Source organism: Trachemys scripta, chromosome 2 (genome assembly GCF_013100865.1).
Source record: "Trachemys scripta elegans isolate TJP31775 chromosome 2, CAS_Tse_1.0, whole genome shotgun sequence".
Taxonomy (NCBI): Eukaryota; Metazoa; Chordata; order Testudines; family Emydidae; genus Trachemys; species Trachemys scripta.
Window position 1 is genome coordinate 114,574,038 of NC_048299.1, and position 20,973 is coordinate 114,595,010.

The following is a 20,973-nucleotide window of genomic DNA, read 5'->3' on the forward strand; positions in this document are numbered from 1 at the left end:
CTCTCTCTCAAAAAAAGGGAAAAAAGTAGAAAAACATGCTAATACAATTCTTGCAGTTTTAACTCACATAACATGTAGTATCTTTGTCATTGTTTATACTACTATAGTCACATCTTCAATAGCTTCCACCAGTGTTTCCCAAACTCCCGCACCTCCTTCAGGAAAATTAAATCAGTCGTGCTTCCCTGTAATCTCATTAGTGTTTTGCACTGCTCTGTTTAGTCCTTCATGTGCCCCCCACTTTGATCATTGTTGGAATAGTTCTTCATAATGATACTTCTCCTCTCTTTTCTCAGGCCTGCTCTACATACAGTTTTTGTACTGATATAACTATTTTGGTAAGGGGTATGTGATTATTTTACCAAAATAGCTATACTGGTTTAGCCCCTACCATGGATTCAGTTAGGAGCTGTCTACACTTGCAGTTATTCAGTAATACCTATTAGGCTTAGGCCTGAACTACACTACAAATGCTTTGCCGATATATCTATGCTGGCAGATTCCCCTAGTGTAGACACAGTGTATGCCAACAGAAGCAGTCTTCTGTCAGCATAGCTGCGTTTACGCTGGGGGGGTTGTTGATATTGCTATATTGGCTAGAGAGTGTGTGGATTTTCCCCCCACACCTCTGACTGATATAGCTATGCCGAAAAAATATTGTAGTGTTTAAATAAAAAGTAATACAAAGTACTACATATGTGTCATGAGACGGTTAAGATTGCTGAGGGAGCTTCAGCTTTCAACTTCCTAATTTTTATGTATGTTAATTGTCAACATGTTAATAGCATAAAATTAAGGAATAGCTGTTTCTTCTCAGGAAATGGTATAATGTGGACTAAATTTAGATACCGGGTACGGTATGTATTGTAGATGTACTGTAAGTTGACAATCTTCAAAAAACTATCGGTCAGGAACATATTGGGGTACTTGTGGCTTTAACTTATTGAAGTATCATTTATTTACTATACAAATGATAGTATATTTTGTACAGTAAATAGATTATACCTCAATAATTTAAAGCCACAAGTATATTTTACTGTATTTTTAATATAGAGGCTCTTAAGCTGCTTAAGTATTTTCAATTTACCGTACATAACTTAGAAATGTATAGGATATGTAATGTTACTGTTGAGGATAGTGACATCTGTTGGTGAATTAACAGTTGAGCAAAATACAAAAAATAAAACAGGTATTGCTCAGATGTCCATGGAAAAATTGGCAGCCAAATGTTTTTTAATCACAGCTGTTAGTTGCTTTTACTATGAACCTCTGTCTTATTAACTCTTTAATCTTCCATTTCAGTAAGATCCTTGGTCATCTTTTCAATAATCTCTATTTACCTTTATTTATCTTCTGATCTGTGAATGCAATACAGAATTAATCATCAGTTATAATTTGTCATCCAGACTTGCACCCTATTTTTGGAAGAAATTATTGAACAAATCATTGCAAAATTAGTACAGCATAGTGTAGAGGAAAATAAATGAAAACGTAAGTTAGTAAAGAGTGGGGAAGGACTTAAATATAACTTTTTATGTCAGATCCTCTTTTTATAAGAGTTCAAAAAACTCTCTATTTTCACTGAAAAGAGATCTTGGGATTTTGCAAGATCTTTCAAACTTCCCATTGGTTTGTCATGGAAAACTCTTAGGATGCATGAAACTTGTGCAGATTTTTTTCCACCTTGTAAGCTCTTCAGGATAGGCACCATGTCTTTTTATATGTTTGTATAGTGTCTAGTACAATAGGATCCCCATCCTGGTTGTGACTTCTGGACATTACCATAATATTAATAGTAACAAATAATAAAATAGGCTGATAGCTCAGTGGTTTGAGCATTGGCCTGTTAAACCCAGGGTTGTAAATTCAATCCTTGAGGGGGCCATTTAGGGACCTGGGGTAAAAATCTGTCTGGGGATTGGTCCTGCTTTGAGCAGGGGGTTGGACTAGATGACCTCCTGAGGTCCCTTCTAACCCTGATATTCTATGATTAACCCAAAGAACACTATATGTTCTGCAAAGGAAGGTGTCAGATATGTGCAGTGGCAAAGGATGAAAGCTTTGGAACAAATGACTTCTATGAAATGGAATTTGGTTAAAAAACTTTTTTATTTTAAGAAAAAAATTACTGTGTTAAACAGATTATTTAAATTGAAATACTTTTTCAAAATCTAGCTTACTTTTCAATATTTGTATTATCAGTGTACTACTTTTTTGCCTTTTATTTCATGTGACCAATAAAACTGGACTAGTCAGTTTCATTTAAGTCTAGTCAGTTTTCACTGTCACTTCCTATTTCTCTTGCACTTGCAGTATCTGCATTTGCACTCCAAGTATTACAGTATTGTGCAAGAGAATTTTTAATTAAAAAAAATGTTTCTATCAACACCAGGGTTTTGCAATCCCCTGCCTCCCCCCAAAACATATAAATAGGGTCTAACTACCTAAAAAAAGAAATTTTGCTAAAATGGTAAATTATGCTTTGATGTTCTTTTATTGCCTCAGTTGACCTCCTTTTCATGTTTCTTTAATATTTGAAAATGTGCATGGTTTGCAAGTGAGCAATAATGAGCATCAGTATAAACATACATCATTACTTGCCACTTAATACAAAGCATTGTCAATTTAAGACAAAAATAAACGTACAATAAAAACATTGAGATATAGACAGAAGAGGGGAAAAAACAGGAATTGTAACACATTCTGTAAATGATACCTAGACTTCTTTTTAGAGGCTGAAACACAGGAAAAAAAAAATGGAAGGAAGGGAGGTCTGTTGGATGCATACTACCTAGAGCTAGGCAAAATTTTTCAGCTGAAACTTTTTCCAGTGAAAAATGTAGATTCAGCACCAACAAAATATTTTGAAAACTTAGGTTTGTTTTGCCAAAATGTTCATGTTGGGGCAAAACAACAATTGTGGTGGTTTTGTTTTTGTTTAGCAAAGAATAAATTTTGTTTTGCCATTTTTGAAAGAAACATTTTGATTTTTTTATTTGAAATGACTTTGTTTTGAAATTTCCTTCAATTTTATTTAAAAAAAAAAAAAAAACAACAACTTGAAATCAAATAGTTCTTCCAGTGATTGCACATGCACATGCACATTCCACTCTTGGTGTGCATGTACCCTGTGCACAGTTGCCGGAAATATTTCTCTCAGTGGTACCTGTTGGGGCAGCTCTAATGCCTGCTGCTTGAGCTGGTGTAAAAGGCCCAGCTGACCCCAAGCCTCCTCAGTTCTTTCTCACCACCTGTGACGGTTGCTGGAACTGCAAATACTCCCAGTGGACTGTGTTCTCTTGTATTTTATTGTAAATAGTTTAGTTTAATTAAGGTTATTAGAGTTTAGTATAGTTAGATAGGTGTTTACTCCACCTGAAGGTTTTGGTCGATTCCCGGTACTGAGGGATTTGGAAGATGCCTCTCACCAGGCTGCAGGTCCTGTGTTTCCTGCAATAAAACTATGCTCATGAGCGACTTGCACTCAAGTTGCTTAAAGTGCCTAGGGGAGGTTCATATTGGAGTGCATTGCCAAATTTTCAGGCACTGTAAGCCTCTCACGAAGAAAGATCGTGAAGCCAGGCTAGAGTTTTTACTCATGGAGGCTGCCTTGAGACCTCCATCTGAACCGGGTTGGTGGATTCGACATTGGGTGCATTGGCATCGGTAAGGATTGCACCTCACTCTGTGCCCGAGTCTCAACACCATTCACCATCCTCAATCCCTAAGAGAGGCATAAGAAGCAGACAGCCAAAAGGGGAAGGTCCCAGGCACCCAAATCTGCTAGGCAAGGGTTGAAGAGGAGAGTGTGGTCCAAGTCTAAGCACTCCTCTGCAGAAGATGGAACCATTGACTCTGGTATCTGGGTAAGTGCCATGGAGTCTGGAGCCAGAAGGAGCTCCTTCTACCTCTGCAGCAGCACACCATACCGATGCTGTCCCGGTACCGACTGTGCCGGAGGCATTTGCGGCTGCCAGTGCCTTGACTCTGTCAGTACCAGTATTGCCGGTAGTGCAAGAGTCAATACTGTCAGTGCCAGCAGACACAGGAGAGCCAGCAGGATCGCTGCAGTGCTCAGTGCTGTGCCAGCCTCACATACTATTTTTTTTAAGCATATCAGCAGAAGATTAAGTTAACCTTAAAGCAGTTTTTGAAGTAGCTTAATTTGAAGATGGTAATGTAAGTTATCTGTTGTTGAATTTAGACAACTGATAATTTGACTACTGTGGTTACTTTTTATTTAGGTAACTTGGCATGAAATTGCAAGGCCTCAAGTACATGGATATGACATGCATTGTCTAGCAATGACTGGCCGATTTCAGTTTGTTTCTGGAGCAGATGAAAAGGTGCTTCGAGTCTTTACTGCCCCCAAGAATTTTGTGGAAAACTTCAGTAACATCAGTGGTATTTCAATGGAGAAACTATGTTCCAGTGTAAGTATTGAAACAAACAAACAAGCGTTCGATAAAATAGCACCTTTGGGAGAGAGAGAGAATCATCACTACAGCATAACTATTGAGATTAAAATTTATTAAATGTCAAAATTATTTAAAAAAATCCTGAAACCACAGCCCTTAGATATTTCTCCCTTTCCAGTCTATTCAGGCAGGTGTGTGTGTACTTAGATCACATGTACCTTCTCTATCGTTTTATCAAATTGGCTGGATAGAAGGAAGGTTGCTGAGGGTTCTAAAGTGTATGGATATTTAGTAAAGGTCAGCACGTGTAAGCTACTCTTAATAAACAATTAAAAACAAATCTTGTGAATAGGTTCTCAAGAATGTAAGGGCATAATAGCATTATCTAGATGTAGTTCCTGTTGTGTGGTATTATTTGTTCTTTAATGGTATGTTTTGAAACAATCCGAGGCTCCCAGAAGCTATTGCATTAGATATTGTATATAAATGTTGTATACATACTCATCAATGTCTCTTTCCTCTTACCTTGCCTTGTCTTGTCTTTAAACTGTCTTGTGAGGTCTTTATGTCCCAGTTTTCCAGGCTACAGCTTTGCTTCCTTATCCACAGAAAGAGACATGACCGCAGCGTCTCCATCCTAAAATAGCTGCACTGCACTGATTTGGATTCCCTGTGATCCAAATCAAATCCATTCTCTTCTTTTACTACCTTGCTTAATCTTAATAGGCCTTGTCACTCAGGTTCAGTCCTTCCTGCTCTCTATCTGCTCTTCTAGCACTGGCTCCTTTTCCGTTCCATAACATACTCTCTGCACTACAAGCTCATGAGCTCTTTCTGCTGCAGCTACTACCAGCTGGAACAATCTTCTTGTGTCCAAACATTTTAGAGTTTCCATGTATTAAATATCAGCTGAAAAAAAAAATCTTCTCCCATGGCTACTCATATTATTTCTCACTATTTGTCTTTAACGTGAAAAAGCATTTGTGATCATTTGTGTTAATGAAGCTATACGAAATAACATATTGTACTGTATGATGCAGATACATGCTCTGTTTGATTTTCCACACAGTTCTCCCTTTGTACTCTGTGACCTACAGTATTCCAGAACTTTTTACAGGCCTTGTCTGCACAGGAAAGTTTTACCAGTTAGATTGTAACTATGTTCAGTGCATCTATGATACAGTTTTATCAGAATAACCCCGTTTGGACACACTTATTCTGGTATAAAACTGGCTTTTTTGATTTAGCTTAAACCCCATCCTCGTGACATAAGGCACTTTTATACCAAAATAAGTGTCCACTTTAAACAAGGCTGTTTAGAGACTGTTATTTGTATTCTGGGTTTCTGATGTGGCTTTATGATATAATTAAATATTGTTTATCAGGTAAGGTGTTTCCACCAAATCTGTTAACCCAATCTTGGAAAATACTTTTGTCTCAGTGAATTTGCACAGAGGTGCTGAGTATGAATATACGCACCAGCAGGTACTGATCTCTCATGTCCCTGCCCTCCCACCCCTCCGAAAAGTGCTCCAACCTGACTTCCCACCCCTAGCTTTGGCTTTCTCCCAGGGCTTCCCTTCCTTTGACATATAGCTGATGCAAACTGCCAGTCAGCTAACAGGACCTTTTCTCTCCCTATCCTGCCATGTGCCCAAAGCAAAGCTGCCCCTTTGGCATCCGAAGTCTTCTTGAAAATCCCAGGTATATACTCTCACCTCCTTTCCCCCCAGAAAAATCCTTTCTTGTACCCAGACCTCAAAACACCCAGTTCCCAGGTCTTGTTTTCCTGGAAACTGTATTGTTTGAGTTAAGTATTCACTTTATAAAAGCAATCTATATATATTTTGAATAAGTGCAGTTACCTCAGAATACTTGTACTAAAATGATTACAGATGCATGCTTCACATCAAATCTAGAAAATTGAGCAAAGTTCACCATATGTAGTTTCAGAGGAGGGGCTGAAGCATGGCATGGCTTTCAAAGTCTGGCAGTGCAGCTGCTCAAGCATACACTTCCCTGAGGAATTCTGGATGATTCAGAGGCTTCTTCTACAATGTGACACATCTTTATTTCCCTCTAGTGACATCTGGCCCTTGATTTTAAAGTACCCATAAAGTATACTAACTTCTGCATGAAAATATGTTTACTTTTTTTACCCAGGAAGCTGTTGACCTTCCAGAAGGTGCGACTGTGCCTGCTTTGGGTTTGTCCAATAAAGCTGTCTTTCAGGGTAAGACTATTGTGAAATAGTGTGAAGGCACTCCAGAGTTGTTTGTAAATTTACATCATTACTTGTCTTAAAAGTGTATATTTGATGACTTGACTAAGTCTGCTACCATACAACTGATTAACATTTAAGATCACCTGGAACTGTTGTTAGGTGCTGAGCATTTACTTGTCTATGTAGACTTCTTTATTGGTGCCCACCCTATTTGAGTGCCCTCCCAAAGGTAAAAGTGACAACAATAATCTCTCCTTTCCCTGCCATCAGAGACAGGCTTAGGAATTTTTAATACTGATGTATGAGAATGAAGGTGCTGATATGGGATTGCTTGGGCAAAGAGATGGGGTTTGCATTCAGCTCTAATATGGTGGGATTAGTGGCCATTCTTATTTCACCTGGCAAGTGAGTTCCCTACTCCTGATACAGCTCCTATGAATGTTTATCTTCTGCAGTCACTAATCTTCCCCTATGACCAGCTAGTTCATTATTGCAGTAAATAATTGTTATAATGGTGGAGGGAGTGGGGAGTCTCAAGTGACTACGACCAATTCACAGCCCCGGCTCGATGGTGCACACTTTTCTCCTCTTGTGGATGAGGCGCCTGTTGTATGCATTCCCGCTGTTCCCTCTCATCCACAAGGTCCTCCTCAAGGTCCGGGAGGACAAGGCTTCGCTGATTCTCATAGCTCCGGTGTGGCCCCGCCAACACTGGTTCTCCATGCTGTTGAACCTCTTGGTGAACATGCCGATGACTTTGCCCATGATTCTGTTTGGCCCAAAAGGGGCTTGTGGTTCTTTAGGGGTTCTTGGTGAAGGACTGAGTTGAATGACCCAGGATGAGGAGAAATGGATACAACTCAATTTTATTATATAATGATAATTATAATATAATGTTAATTTTATGAATTCTTATTAACTTGCTACTATACTATGTAACAGATTTTAAGCAACTATAATTACTATGTAACTAAATTTGTAACACTTGCAATTATTATGTAACTAACTTTAAAAAGCACTTACAAGATAAGGGAAAGGAAACACATTAACAGTTGAGGCCTTTTTCAGTCTAACCACAGTATGAGGTAACAAGCAAAGTAACCACAAACAAAGCAATGATAGTTAACTAATTACTTACAACCATGCAGATAACAGTCAGATGGGAGAGCATATACATAATGAGTTCGAGCTGGCTATACAACACACGCTCAGGCTGGGTTCGGGAGCGGGAGGGTCAAGCCCAAGTTGATCAGACCTGGACTGGCCGTGACGTAGGTTCGTTTTCGGGACACCTCTAATTGCTATACAGGGGTGACTAAATATATAGTTTTTGGAAGTGAATGTGGCACGCGTTGATTGGTTTTTTAGTGCCCCACTGTCTTCCCCTTATTAGGAAGAACAGTACAATATGGAAACTGCAGAAATGGCTTTTTGTGTGGTAACACTAGGGACACATAAGTTTCCTGTGATAAGCACTATGCCCTAATAAGGTCGTGCGGTCTATTGGGCCTCTTTCCTGGCTTCAGGTCCGCTGCGGGGTTGCGAAGTGGCCTGGCCAAAATGAATGGGGGGGAGTATACGCTGTATTAACAGATTCCTCATCACGCCAGGCCATGGCTTCCTTCAGCACCCCAACCTAGAGTCTTTCCACCTCAGCATATGGAAAATCCATGGTTAAACCCATTAGCGCTCCAGTGCTCTGATTCGGTTTGGAGAAGGTTCTCCTTGGCAGTAGAAAACCTTCCACTTGTGCCACTTATCTAGCCAAGTGGAAAAGGTTCTCTGTTTGGTCCTCACAGAATGGCACCCTTCCTCTGCAGTCCTCAATCCCCTTTGTACTGGACAACTTACTCTACATAAAGCAGCAAGGGCTAGCAGTCTCGTCAATCAAGGTGCACCTGGCAGCTATTTCTGCTTTCCACCCGGGCACAGCAGGGTAGTAGGTATTTGCTAACCCCATGGTTGGATGCTTCCTTAAAGGGCTAGACAGACTGTACCCCCAGGTGTGACAACTGGTCCCCCAATGGGACCTTAACCTGGTCCTCTCAAGGCTCATGGGGCCCTCTTTCAAACCTCTAGAACTTGTTTTCTGCTTTACCTCTCTTGGAAAGTGACATTCTCGTGGCGATAACGTGGCTCAAAGCTTTATTGTCTGAGCCCCCTTATACAGTGTTTTATTAGGGCAAGGTACAACTGTGGCCACACCCAGCTTTTCTCCCTAAGGTTGTTTCACAATTTCATGCAAATCAGGACATCTTTTTACCAACGTTCTTCACAAAGCCACATGCTAATGACCGAGAACGCAGGTTCCATTCTCTAGAAGTCAAATGGGTGCTGGCTTTTTACATTGAGTGGACAAAGCCATTTAGGAAGTTGACGCAACTCTTCATCGCCATTGCTCAGAGAATGAAAGGCTGATGGTCTCATCCCAATGAATCTCTTCTTGGATCACGGCCTGTATCAGGACATGTTACAACCTGGCAAAGACAGCAGCCCCAGCATTGACAGCGCACTCCATGAGAGCGCAAACTTCCTCTGCAGTGCTTCTGGCACAGGTCTCCATTGAAGACATCTGCAGGATGGCGACCTGGTCATCTGTTCCTACCTTTACATCGCACTACGCCGTCACACAGCAGGCTAGAGACTATGCCGCGTTTGGTAGAGCAATGCTTCAGTGTGCAACTCTGTGAACTCCGACCCCTCCTCCAAAGGACTGCTTGGGAGTTACCTACTTGGAATCAACATGAGCAATCACTCGAAGAAGAAAAAATGCTTACCTACCTTTTGTAACTGTTGTTCTTCAAGATGTGTTGCTTATGTCCATTCCAAGATCCACCCACCTCTCTGTCTGAGTATCCGTCAAGAAGGAACTGAAGAGGTGGCGGGTCGGCATGGACCTATATACACAGCCATGAAGGCTCCACTCCACTCCAAGTGGCTCCACAACCGACTCAATGGGTACCGCTAGGGCAAAGCCTTCTGATGATTGTGCATGCGGTGCGCACACATCTACTTGGAATGGACATGAGCAACACATCTCGAAGAACAACAGTTACGAAAGGTAGGTAACTGTTTTTAATTTTTTAGACCAAAATAATTCCTAACCAAGATTAACTCTTTTTCCCCCCATACCCCAAAGCCTCAGCAAATGAAAGCGAGTGGAGCATATGATTGATGTGATTTTAAAAACAGTTCAAATACACCTCTACCCTGATATAACGCAACCCGATATAACACGAATTCTGTATGAATTCCAACTAGTCATGCATAAACACTATCAACAGTTTGGTAAATCACTATAGGCTTGACTTTTATTACTCTGCCAAAGCATCTTTCACCATGAAGATGTCCCAGAGTGGTTGTCTGAAAAGAGATAAGTGGTAGTGATTTGAGGGAAGGGGGAACCTTTCTTTTCTGTTCTGCCTCATTTTTCCTCCCTGCTTATATATTTTTTCTTAGTGCTTTCTGTATGCCAGATATCTTCTCTGGAGAAGTCATCATCCAGAATTGAAAATTTATTACTTGATAGCATCCTTTCTGAGACTGATCTCTCCCTGAGTATGCCCCACCTGATAAGTTCTTTGGGTATCTTTTCAGTGGCCTCTTTAGGGTCAGATTAACAGTTGAATTTTAATTTACTAATTTACTTTACCTTTAGGCACCTACTGTATTTAAGTGCTGAGCACCCAGCAGCTCACATTTAAGTTCATGGGAAGTGCAGGGTTTGGCACCTTTGAAAGTTAACCCCTTGTTTAGGTCCTAAATATAGATTTACAAGGCTAACTTTAGGCACCCATTTTTAAAATCTTGGCTGTAGTGTTTCCACACATCTTTGAAAATACTCCTCTGGTGCACGGGGAGAAGCACATGGCCAACTCCTGGAGTTTGTGGATGAGTCTGAACTGCCTCAGAGTCTTTGTAAGAGAGAGACAGACCAAATGCCTCTAATCCAGGGAGAGGTCAGTCCCAGAAAGAAAATAATCAAGTAAGAAGTTTTCCATTTCATACTATATATTTGTCTGACAAAGTTTTTTCCCCCTACTTCTCTAGATGTACATTAGATACTTGAACTTATATTAGATAACTAGTTCCTAATTTGCATAGTAGGATATTACTGAAATAGACGCATCTTCATCTAAATACTTTCTGTCCTAAAACTAATAGGATCTCTTTACTTATATGTAACCAAATTTTCAGGTCAAGTATTTTCTCTGTGGCTGAATTAAATATTTATTTTGAACAGGTGATATGGCAGCTCAACCAGCTGATGAGGAAGAAAAGTTTAATAGTGTTTCGAATCAGTATCATCAGATTTACTTTCAACCCCTCATCCTTACAGGTATGCAACATAAAAAGGGTATTTTATGTGAATTAATAGTTGCATTCATTACTAGAATGAGGTTTTTTGGGTGTTACTCTTTGGGACAGAGAGATTAACTGGTAAAGAAAAACACTATACTAAATTTGAATAAAATGTATGCATATGTCTTGTAGAACCTCCCACAGAAGATCATTTGTTGCAGAATACATTATGGCCTGAAGTTCAAAAGCTGTAAGTTATAGAAATGTTACAAAATGTCTTAGAAGCTCTTGTAACAGATTCCTGTAGTCTTGTACACAGTATTATTATAAATGTTTATAAGGCATCCATTGCAGTAATATGTTATGTTCTTAATATCCAGTGCTCTTATTCATTCATTTGCTAGTTGTTTTGATGTTGTGCATGCTCAGTATGTAGGTTGTAAGAAACTTTTTAATATGGGTCAGTATACAAGTTTGAACTGGATAAATAGGAACTGATATACTTTTAAATAAGCTATTTCCATGTCTCTCAAGGTGGTATGTCTGTAGCATAGCATTCAAGTATAGCTCCTTGTCAGCTTCATGTAGGGCTTAACACTTTTGAACCCTCCTATTAAAAAGCCCCCTGTGACCTGCATCCTATTAAAACATTGATATTAAGACACATTAAGACTAAAGGGCTTATATCAGCAGCCTAGAATGATAGTCAGAAGCAGTGTTCAGAAGCTGTAGAAAACCTGTACTATATTCCCAGCCATAAATGCACTTATGCAAACACAGATCTTTCTGATCCATTGAAACTTTTTTCTCCAGGATTATATGGCAACAGAGAACAGAGCATTTACAATAAACATAAATCATGAGAAGTGTTTTCACGTAATATAGTCATGCCAACTAATATAAACCATTTGGGCAAAAGTAATACACACAATAAATAAAAAAATAAAGCATATATTGGAATTTTTTTGTTCCTAAAATGCCAAAAATATGTGTTCTTGGTATTAATGGTGTTTTGAAATTTCATAAAATGACTGAAAAGGGTTTCACTCGCTTAAAAAACCCAAACCTGGGAGAATGGGTGAATCCAGTGGGACCACAACATTCTATTGCGCTTCATTCTGATCAGAGTAAACCTTATAATTGAGCAAGTCTGAACAAGAACACCACCAAACTCAGTCCAGTTTGTAAGGAAACTGAAATCAAGCAATTGTTTCAAATAAATACCCCTGCTGCATAGATCTGTATGCATCTGTGTGACAGCTGGAATTCCCAGAACTGTGAGCCACTTTATCCCTTTTAGCCACAGTAAGAGGAGCTTTGCTGCTAAGCAGACACACCAGCATGTCTGCCTTATCAGCAAACTCTTCAAGATGCTCTGCCAGTCCAAATCTTGCCTAGCAGGTAACAATCAGTGAACCCCAGTTCCTGAGTTCCCCAGAGATATCTTTCTCTGCAGTGCTCAACTCCTCTTACTGTAGCATTCACAAAACTTACCAAGCCTGCTGCTCCTTTAAAGAGACAAATCCTCCTCTTCAATCAAAGTTGGTTTATGTTAAAAGTAAAACAAGTTTATTAACAAAAGGACATAAGTAAGTGAAACCAAGTATAAGGAATAAGGATAGAAATGTTTATGAAGAAACAAAAATAAAAATATACATCTAAGACTAAAATTCAACAAACTAGTCTTTGCTTCAAAGACATTTTTCTTTCCAGTCTTTCTTCCAGCATGGCTGACCAGTTTTTTAACCTGGATCCTTCAGAGAGTACAGAGTGTTTTGGTTTCTTTGTCACCTCAGGTGAAGGATAAAATAGGGGTTATCTCCCCTCCTTTTTGTAGTCCAGTAAACTTTTGAAATGTATTCTTTGAAAAGTAAGCCCAGAGAAAGCCTCTCTTTAATACCGTGCTGCCTTTTCCTCCCACTTGTTCATTGATAGCTTTGTTTATCTTGTATGCAAATGTACCTTCATTGTCTCTGCTTGAGAACCCTGCTGATCAGACAAACAAATACACATTCCTTTGTCTAGGGCAGACTGAGCTTACCCATTGCTAGCTGAACACATTTTCAGAACATAATTCTAGCACATAATTCTTTGTACACACCCTGTATGTGTACACCACTCCATGATGTTCGGGAACATTGTGTTACTAGTTTGTATATGATACTTTACATTACAGCTTATAAATACAGATTATGACAACAATGAGTTGGGATATACTGGGCTGGTCAGGTCAGCTGAAACTCACTGCTAGATACCAGGGAGCCCTTTATCTTCTGGCACTGGGATGCTCTGAGGGCCACAATCTGACACAAGGAGATTCATTTTTCCTGATGGTATTGACTTCAGCTCATAGAGTGTGCTCCAAGCTCTAGTGGCTAATTTACTGTAAAACAGACCCACTCAAGATTCTTTTTCAAGGTGATTGATGGGATTCCCCCCTCTGTTGGAGCCTATCATCGTGCCAATGGTCTTCCCATGCTCTCTTGCCCATCCTACGAATGGCCCATAATTCACATCAAAAGGTCCTTGGGATTCTGCTTGTATTGATCTACCATCTTTGTGTGTCCAAGATTAAAGTGTTCATATTTTTTCTTATTTTAGAAAGTTAAAGTTCAATATTGACCATTTATTCTCCCCTGCCTTGGGGGAACCAGTTAAAAGTGTGGGGGAGAAGTCTAGCTGCATTTCAGTATATCCAGTATTTTGTATTCTTATGCAGTAATGCAACTTTGACATTTTTGTGATCCACATTACTTGAAATCATAACTATATTACATTTTAGGGGTGGGGTTGTGGGTGGCATATTTAATCTAATTGATTGCCCTGTATTTTTAGAGATACTGAATCTTTTTAAAGAGACTCTTAAGAACATAAGAATGGCCATACTGGGTCAGACCAAAGGTCCATCCAGCCCAGTATCTTGTCTACCGACAGTGGCCAATGCCAGGTGCCCCAGAGGGAGTGAACCTAACAGGTAATGATCAAGTGATCTTTCTCCTGCCATCCATCTCCACCCCCTGACAAACAGAAGCTAGGGACACCATTCCTTACCCATCCTGGCTAATAACCATTAATGGACTTAACCTCCATGAATTTATCTAGTTCTCTTTTAAACCCTGTTATAGTCCTAGCCTTCACAACCTCCTCAGGCAAGGAGTTCTATAGGTTGACTGTGCGCTGTGTGAAGAAGAACTTCCTTTTATTTGTTTTAAACCTGCTGCCCATTAATTTCATTTGATGGCCCCTAGTTCTTATATTATGGGAACAAGTAAATAACTTTTCCTTATTCACTTTCTCCACACCACTCATGATTTTCTATACCTCTATCATATCCCCCCTTAGTCTCCTCTTTTCCAAGTTGAAAAGTCCTAGCCTCTTTAATCTCTGCCCATATGGGACCATTTCCAAACCCCTAATCATTTTAGTTGCCCTTCTCCGAACCTTTTCTAATGCCAGTATATCTTTTTTGAGATGAGGAGACCACATATGTATGCAATATTCAAGATGTGGGCGTACCATGGATTTATATAAGGGCAATAAGATATTCTCCATCTTATTCTCTATCCCTTTTTGAATGATTCCTAACATCCTGTTTGCTTTTTTGACTGCCGCTGCACACTGCGTGGACGTCTTCAGAGAACTATTCACGATGAATCCAAGATCTCTTTCCTGATTAGTTGTAGCTAAATTAGCCCCCCATCTTATTGTATGTATAGTTGGGGTTATTCTTTCCAGTGTGCATTACTTTACATTTATCCACATGAAATTTCATTTGCCATTTTGTTGCCCAGTCACTTAGTTTTGTGAGATCTTTTTGAAGTTCTTCACAGTCTGCTTTGGTCTTAACTATCTTGAGCAGTTTAGTATCATCTGCAAACTTTGCCACCTCACTGTTTTACCCCTTTCTCCAGATCATTTATGAATAAGTTGAATAGGATTGGTCCGAGGACTGACCCTTGGGGAACACCACTAGTTACCCCTCTCCATTCTGAAAATTTACCATTTATTCCTACCCTTTGTTCCCTGTCTTTTAACCAGTTCTCAATCTATGAAAGGATCTTCCCTCTTATCCCATGACAACTTAATTTACGTAAGAGCCTTTGGTGAGGAACCTTGTCAAAGGCTTTCTGGAAATCTAAGTACACTATGTCCACTGGATCCCCTGTGTCCATATATTTGTTGACCCCTTCAAAGAACTCTAATAGATTAGTAAGACATGATTTCCCTTTACAGAAACCATGTTGATTTTTACGCAACAATTTATGTTCTTTTACGTGTCTGACAATTTTATTCTTTACTATTGTTTCAATTAATTTGCCCGGTACTGACGTTAGACTTACCGGTCTGTAATTGCTGGGATCACCTCTAGAGCCCTTTTTAGATATTGGCGTTACATTAGCTATCTTCCAGTCATTGGGTACAGAAGCTGATTTAAAGGACAGATTACAAACCATAGTTAATAGTTTCGCAATTTCACATTTGGGTTCCTTCAGAACTCTTGGGTGAATGCCATCTGGTCCCGATGACTTGTTACTGTTATTAATTCCAAAACCTCCTCTAGTGACACTTCAATCTGTGACAATTTCTCAGATTTGTCACCTACAAAGGACGGCTCAGGTTTGGGAATCTCCCTAACATCCTCAGCCGTGAAGACTGAAGCAAAGAATTAATTTAGTTTCTCCGCAATGACTTTATCATCTTTAAGTGCTCCTTTTGTATCTCGATCGTCCAGGGGCCCCACTGGTTGTTTAGTAGTGTGGCGGGGCAACGACTCACTGGCGTGGTGCCTCCTGCTGGTCATCCTAGGAATCAGCTCTTTCCAGCCCAGAGCACCCTCTGCAGGCTGGCTGATATCTCGCCTTCCGCTGGCCCTGTGTCCCTCCCGGATCCCGGCACCCTTTGCCCAGGGGTTCTGCCCACCGTAGTATCCCCTCACTCTGGGTCTCCCAGGGGAACCCCCAACCCTTTATCCCCACCTCGTCTCAGTGGCTACTGCCAATCATTGTTGAGCCCCTGGTCCCTGGGGCAGACCGCAGTCTGTAAACCATTCATCATCGGCGAGGGGCCAGCTGCCTCTGCTTATCTCTGGGCTGCCCCTCTGCAGCCCCAGTACCCTTTGTGGGCCCTTAACTCGGCCTGCAGCCTGGGGGTTTGCTAAGCTGGAACTCTCCAGCTCCCTCTGCCCTTACCCAGCACTGCTCCACCCTAGGTACCCTCGTCAGCTTCCCAGGCAGCCAGGTCCTTCTCTCTCAGAGAAGCGAGAGAGAGAGTGTCCTCTTGAGCTCCTGGCTCACAGCCCTTTTATAGGGCCAGCTGTGGCCTGACTGGGGCATGGCCTCGGCTGTGGCTGCTTCCCCAATCAGCCTTTCCCCAGCCACAGCCCTCTCCAGGACTGCTTTTAACCCCTCCGGGCAGGAGCGGGGTGACCTCCCCGCTACAAGCAGGCTTCCTGCTTCTGATGTACTTAAAAAACATTTTATTACCATCATTGGAGTTTTTGACTAGATGTTCTTCAAACTCCTTTTTGGCTTTTCTTATTACATTTTTACACTTAATTTGGCAGTGTTTATGCTCCTTTCTATTTACCTCACTAGGATTTGACTTCCACTTTTTAAAAGATGCCTTTTTATCTCTCACTGCTGCTTTTACATGGTTGTTAAGCCACAGTGGCTCTTTTTTAGTTCATTTACTGTGTTTTTTAATTTGGGGTATACATTTAAGTTGGGCTTCTATTATGGTGTCTTTGAAAAGTGTCCAGGCAGCTTGCAGGGATTTCACTCTAGTCACTGTACCTTTTAATTTCTGTTTAACTAACCTCCTCATTTTTGCATAGTTCCCCTTTCTGAAATTAAATGCCACAGTGTTGGGCTGGTGAGGTGTTCTTCCCACAACAGGAATGTTAAATGTTATTATATTATGGTCACTATTTTCAAGTGGTCCCGTTACAGTTACCTCTTGGACCAGATCCTGTGCTCCACTCAAGACTAAATCAAGAATTGCCTCTCCCTTGTGGGTTCCTGTACCAGTTGCTCCAAGAAGCAGCCATTTAAAGTACACCTCTACCCTGATAGAATGCTGTCCTCGGGAGCCAAAAAATCTTACCGCGTTGTGGGTGAAACCGCGTTATATTGAACTTGCTTTGATCCACCAGAGCACGCAGCCCCGCCCCCCTGGAGCGCTGCTTTACCACGTTATATCCGAATTCATGTTATATTGGGTCGCATTATATCGGGGTAGAGGTGTATTGAGAAATTTTCTCTCTGCATTTCGTCCTGAGGTGACATGTACCCAGTCAATATGGGGATAATTGAAATCCCCCACTATTACTGAGTTCTTTATTTTGGTAGCCTCTCTAATCTCCCTTAGCATTTTATCGTCAATATCACTGTCCTGGTCAGGTGGTCGATAATAGATCCCTTCTGTTATATTCTTATTAGAGCATGGAATTACTATCCATAGAGATTCTATGGAACATGTAGATTCATTTAAGATTTTTACTTCATTTGATTCTACATTTTGTTTCACATATAGTGCCACTCCCTCCCCCGCCCACATGACCTGTTCTGTCCTTCTGGTATATTTTGTACCCCGGAATGATTGTCCTCACTCCACCAGGTTTCTGTGATGCCTATTATATCAATATCCTCCTTTAACATGAGGCACTCTAGTTCACCCATCTTATTGTTTAGACTTCTAGCATTTGTGTACAAGCACTTTAAAAACTTGTCACTGTTTATTTGTCTGCCCTTTTCTGATGTGTCAGATTCTTTTTTATGTGAATGTTTCTCATCTGATCTGGCCCATACTTTATCCTCTTCCATTCTCTCCTCCTGACTAAAACCTAGAGAATCTCTATCAATAGACTCTCCTCCAAGAGAAGTCTCTGTCCAGTCCACGTGCTCCTCTGCAGCAATTGGCTTTCCCCCATCTCTTAAAACTTAAAAACTGCTCTGCAACCTTTTTAATGTTAAGTGCCAGCAGTCTGGATCCACTTTGGTTTAAGTGGAGCCCATCCTTTAGGCTCCCTCTATCCCAAAAGTTTCCCCAGTTCCTAATAAATCTTAACCCCTCCTCTCTACACCATCATCTCATCCACACATTGAGACTCTGAAGCTCTGCCTGCCTACCTGGCCCTGCGCGTGGAACTGGAAGCATTTCTGAGAATGCCACCATAGAGGTCCTGGATTTCAGTCTCTTTCCTAGCAGCCTAAATTTGGCCTCCAGGACATCTCTCCTACCCTTCCCTATGTCATTGGTACCTACATGTACCACGACCACTGGCTCCTGCCCAGCATGACACATAAGTCTATCTAGATGCCTCGAGAGATCCGCAACCTTCGCACCAGGCAGGCAAGTCACCATACGGTTCTCTCGGTCATCACAAACCCAGCTATCTATGTTTCTAATGATCGACTCTCCCAATACCTGCCTTTTCCTAATGACTGGAGTTCCCTCCCCCAGAGAGGTACCCTCAGTGCGAAAGGATACCCCAACATCACCTGGAAGGAGGGCCCAACTACGGGAAGGTTTCCCTTTGCTCCCATTGACTGCTCTCCTTCCCTGAGCCTTTCATCCTCCTTAACAGTGCTGGGGCTGTCTGACCGGAGGTGGGACAAATTTACAGTGTCCCGGAAAGCCTCATCAACATACCTCTCTGCCTCCCTTAGCTCCTCCAGTTCCGCAACCCTGGCCTCCAAAGCCCATAAGCGGTCTCTGAGGGCCAGGAGCTCCTTGCACTGAATGCACACAGACACCACCCGCCCACAGGGCAGGTAATCATACATGCTACACTGAGCGCAATAAACAGGATAGCCCCCACTCTGCTACTGGGCTTCTGCCTGCATTCTCTCCTTCAGCTACCTAGGTTAATGAAAGGGTTTTTGTTTAAATCACAAAGTTTTGATTATAGTTTAGTGTAAAGGTCTTAAAGAATGGCAAGTGTCTCTCGCCCCCCTCCCAAACTCCCTCTCAAAACTCCTTTAGCGGCCCCTGTTTGCAAATTCTCATTATTTGATAAATAGGCAGTAGGATATAAAATATTCTTGGCTTTCAATTTTATTGCACAGCATTAATCTTAAAAGCAACATTAAATCACATAATGTAGATTGCATGTGGCCGTAGCAGCTGGAAAACCATGTTAGGAACTAGTCTGCTAAAAATAGCTTGCTTGTCACCTGCATTTCTGTGCCAAATATTCAAGCTTTAACTCCATCACCAGAATTTGAAAAAATTAATGTTGAATTTTCATAAATATTTAATTGACTAGATAATATTACTATAAAAAAAATCTACAGAAGTGATTGCACAACCTAACTGCCATATAAAGAATGTGACACATTCTGAGAGATGATACAATTTAAAATTTATACTAATCTTTTTGGAAAATTGCAATATAGAATTAGTATGCAGCAGTTTTGTGTAAATACTGTCTGCTTGAACTATTGCACCCTGAAGCACTTTTGCAATTAACACCAAAATGTTTTCAGAAATGTGTATATATATATATATGTATATCCTGTGTCATATATTTGAAAGTTCTTGATTGCTTACTTCAGCAGTACGTGAACTAATTTCATAAGAGTGATTACTGCAAACTTTGAAAGTCACACAATTTTCCCTGTGCGCAAGAGTTTTGTTTATTATGCAGTGCCAGGGCAAAATGAGTTGTGTGCATATTCTGTTGAAAATGTAGCTCCTTTACACTTCCAAGCTCCTTCCACAAACTAAGCCCAATTGTAGGAGGCTTGCCCACTCGCCACTAGTGCGTCGTCTTGCATCTAGGTTGAGGAATATAAATCTCACTGCATTGGGTGCCTGCTCGTTGCTTGCTCTGCGATAGTCTTTCTTCTGGTAACTTGGCCCTCTGGCCAGGTCACCATTTAGTCCCCACCCTTTTCAGGGTTACAGAGTTCAACAAACAAGTCCAACAAATAATTTCTAGACCTTGTGTTGCATCAGCCACAGATGCTTGCTCCAGCCTTCCAGATATGTCCACCATTTAGTGCCTGGGATACTGACTGTAGACTTTCTCTCCCTGCAGTCACTATATTGCAGATTTTATCTTTGCCTGGGTACGTAGTTTTGCTTATATCAATAGCTTTCTATAGTGCCTGCATATTATAAAACTTGTACTCAATATAGTAGCTTCATGTTTTCCCCAACTACATTATAGATCTTCAATGAATTATTTTAATCTAGAGGCAAACTGCACTTTGATTTTCATCATTACTCACCATTCAAAGTTTCTTCTAAAATTTCTGCTTTCTCATTATCAGAACTTTTAACTATTTTGTCAGTTCCAATAAAACCTGAGATGTAACTTCTCTTATTCTGAATTCCATTCCTTAATTCTGATTTTCTGGTATATTTCTGATGCTTTGATATCTTTATTTAACCTTCCACAATACTTCCTCCAACTTTCTTTGATTTTGTTACAATGCTTTGTGATATTGCCTTACTTCTTTTATACTTCATTAGATCTTCACTGTTCATAGTAAATTTTTGCTTTCTTATAAGCTTTATTTTTTAACTGACATTTCACACTCCTCATTCCACCATGGAAGTGAGTTTTTAGTTTTGGGGTATTTTAATATCTTAGATATGGCTATAGTAGCTGCTGCTATTATCTTTATTACGTTGTCATTGAAATTTTCTGTGTCAACGCTCACACAGTGTCAAGTATCAGAGGGGTAGCCGTGTTAGTCTGAATCTGTAAAAAGCAACAGAGGGTCCTGTGGCACCTTTGAGACTAACAGAAGTATTGGGAGCATAAGCTTTCGTGGGTAAGAACCTCACTTCTTCAGATGCAAGTAATGGAAATCTCTAGAGGCAGGTATATATCAGTGTGGAGATAACGAGGTTAGTTCAATCAGGGAGGGTGAGGTGCTCTGCTAGCAGTTGAGGTGTGAACACCAAGGGAGGAGAAACTGTTTCTGTAGTTGGATAGCCATTCACAGTCTTTGTTTAATCCTGATCTGATGGTGTCAAATTTGCAAATGAACTGGAGCTCAGCAGTTTCTCTTTGGAGTC

The 20,973-nt window shown here is 40.7% G+C and overlaps 1 protein-coding gene across 2 annotated transcripts in view; it reads left to right on the top strand.

The window, feature by feature from the left end:
- The window catches only part of ELP2 (elongator acetyltransferase complex subunit 2), a gene marked incomplete in the record, with an annotated part of 113,662 nt that overhangs the window by 64,584 nt on the left and 28,105 nt on the right, over nt 1-20,973 (top strand). For both annotated transcript variants that reach the window (XM_034761460.1, XM_034761462.1), the window contains 4 exon segments: nt 4,245-4,433; nt 6,582-6,651; nt 10,886-10,981; nt 11,137-11,194. In XM_034761460.1, the coding sequence (XP_034617351.1) occupies nt 4,245-4,433; nt 6,582-6,651; nt 10,886-10,981; nt 11,137-11,194 (413 nt within the window).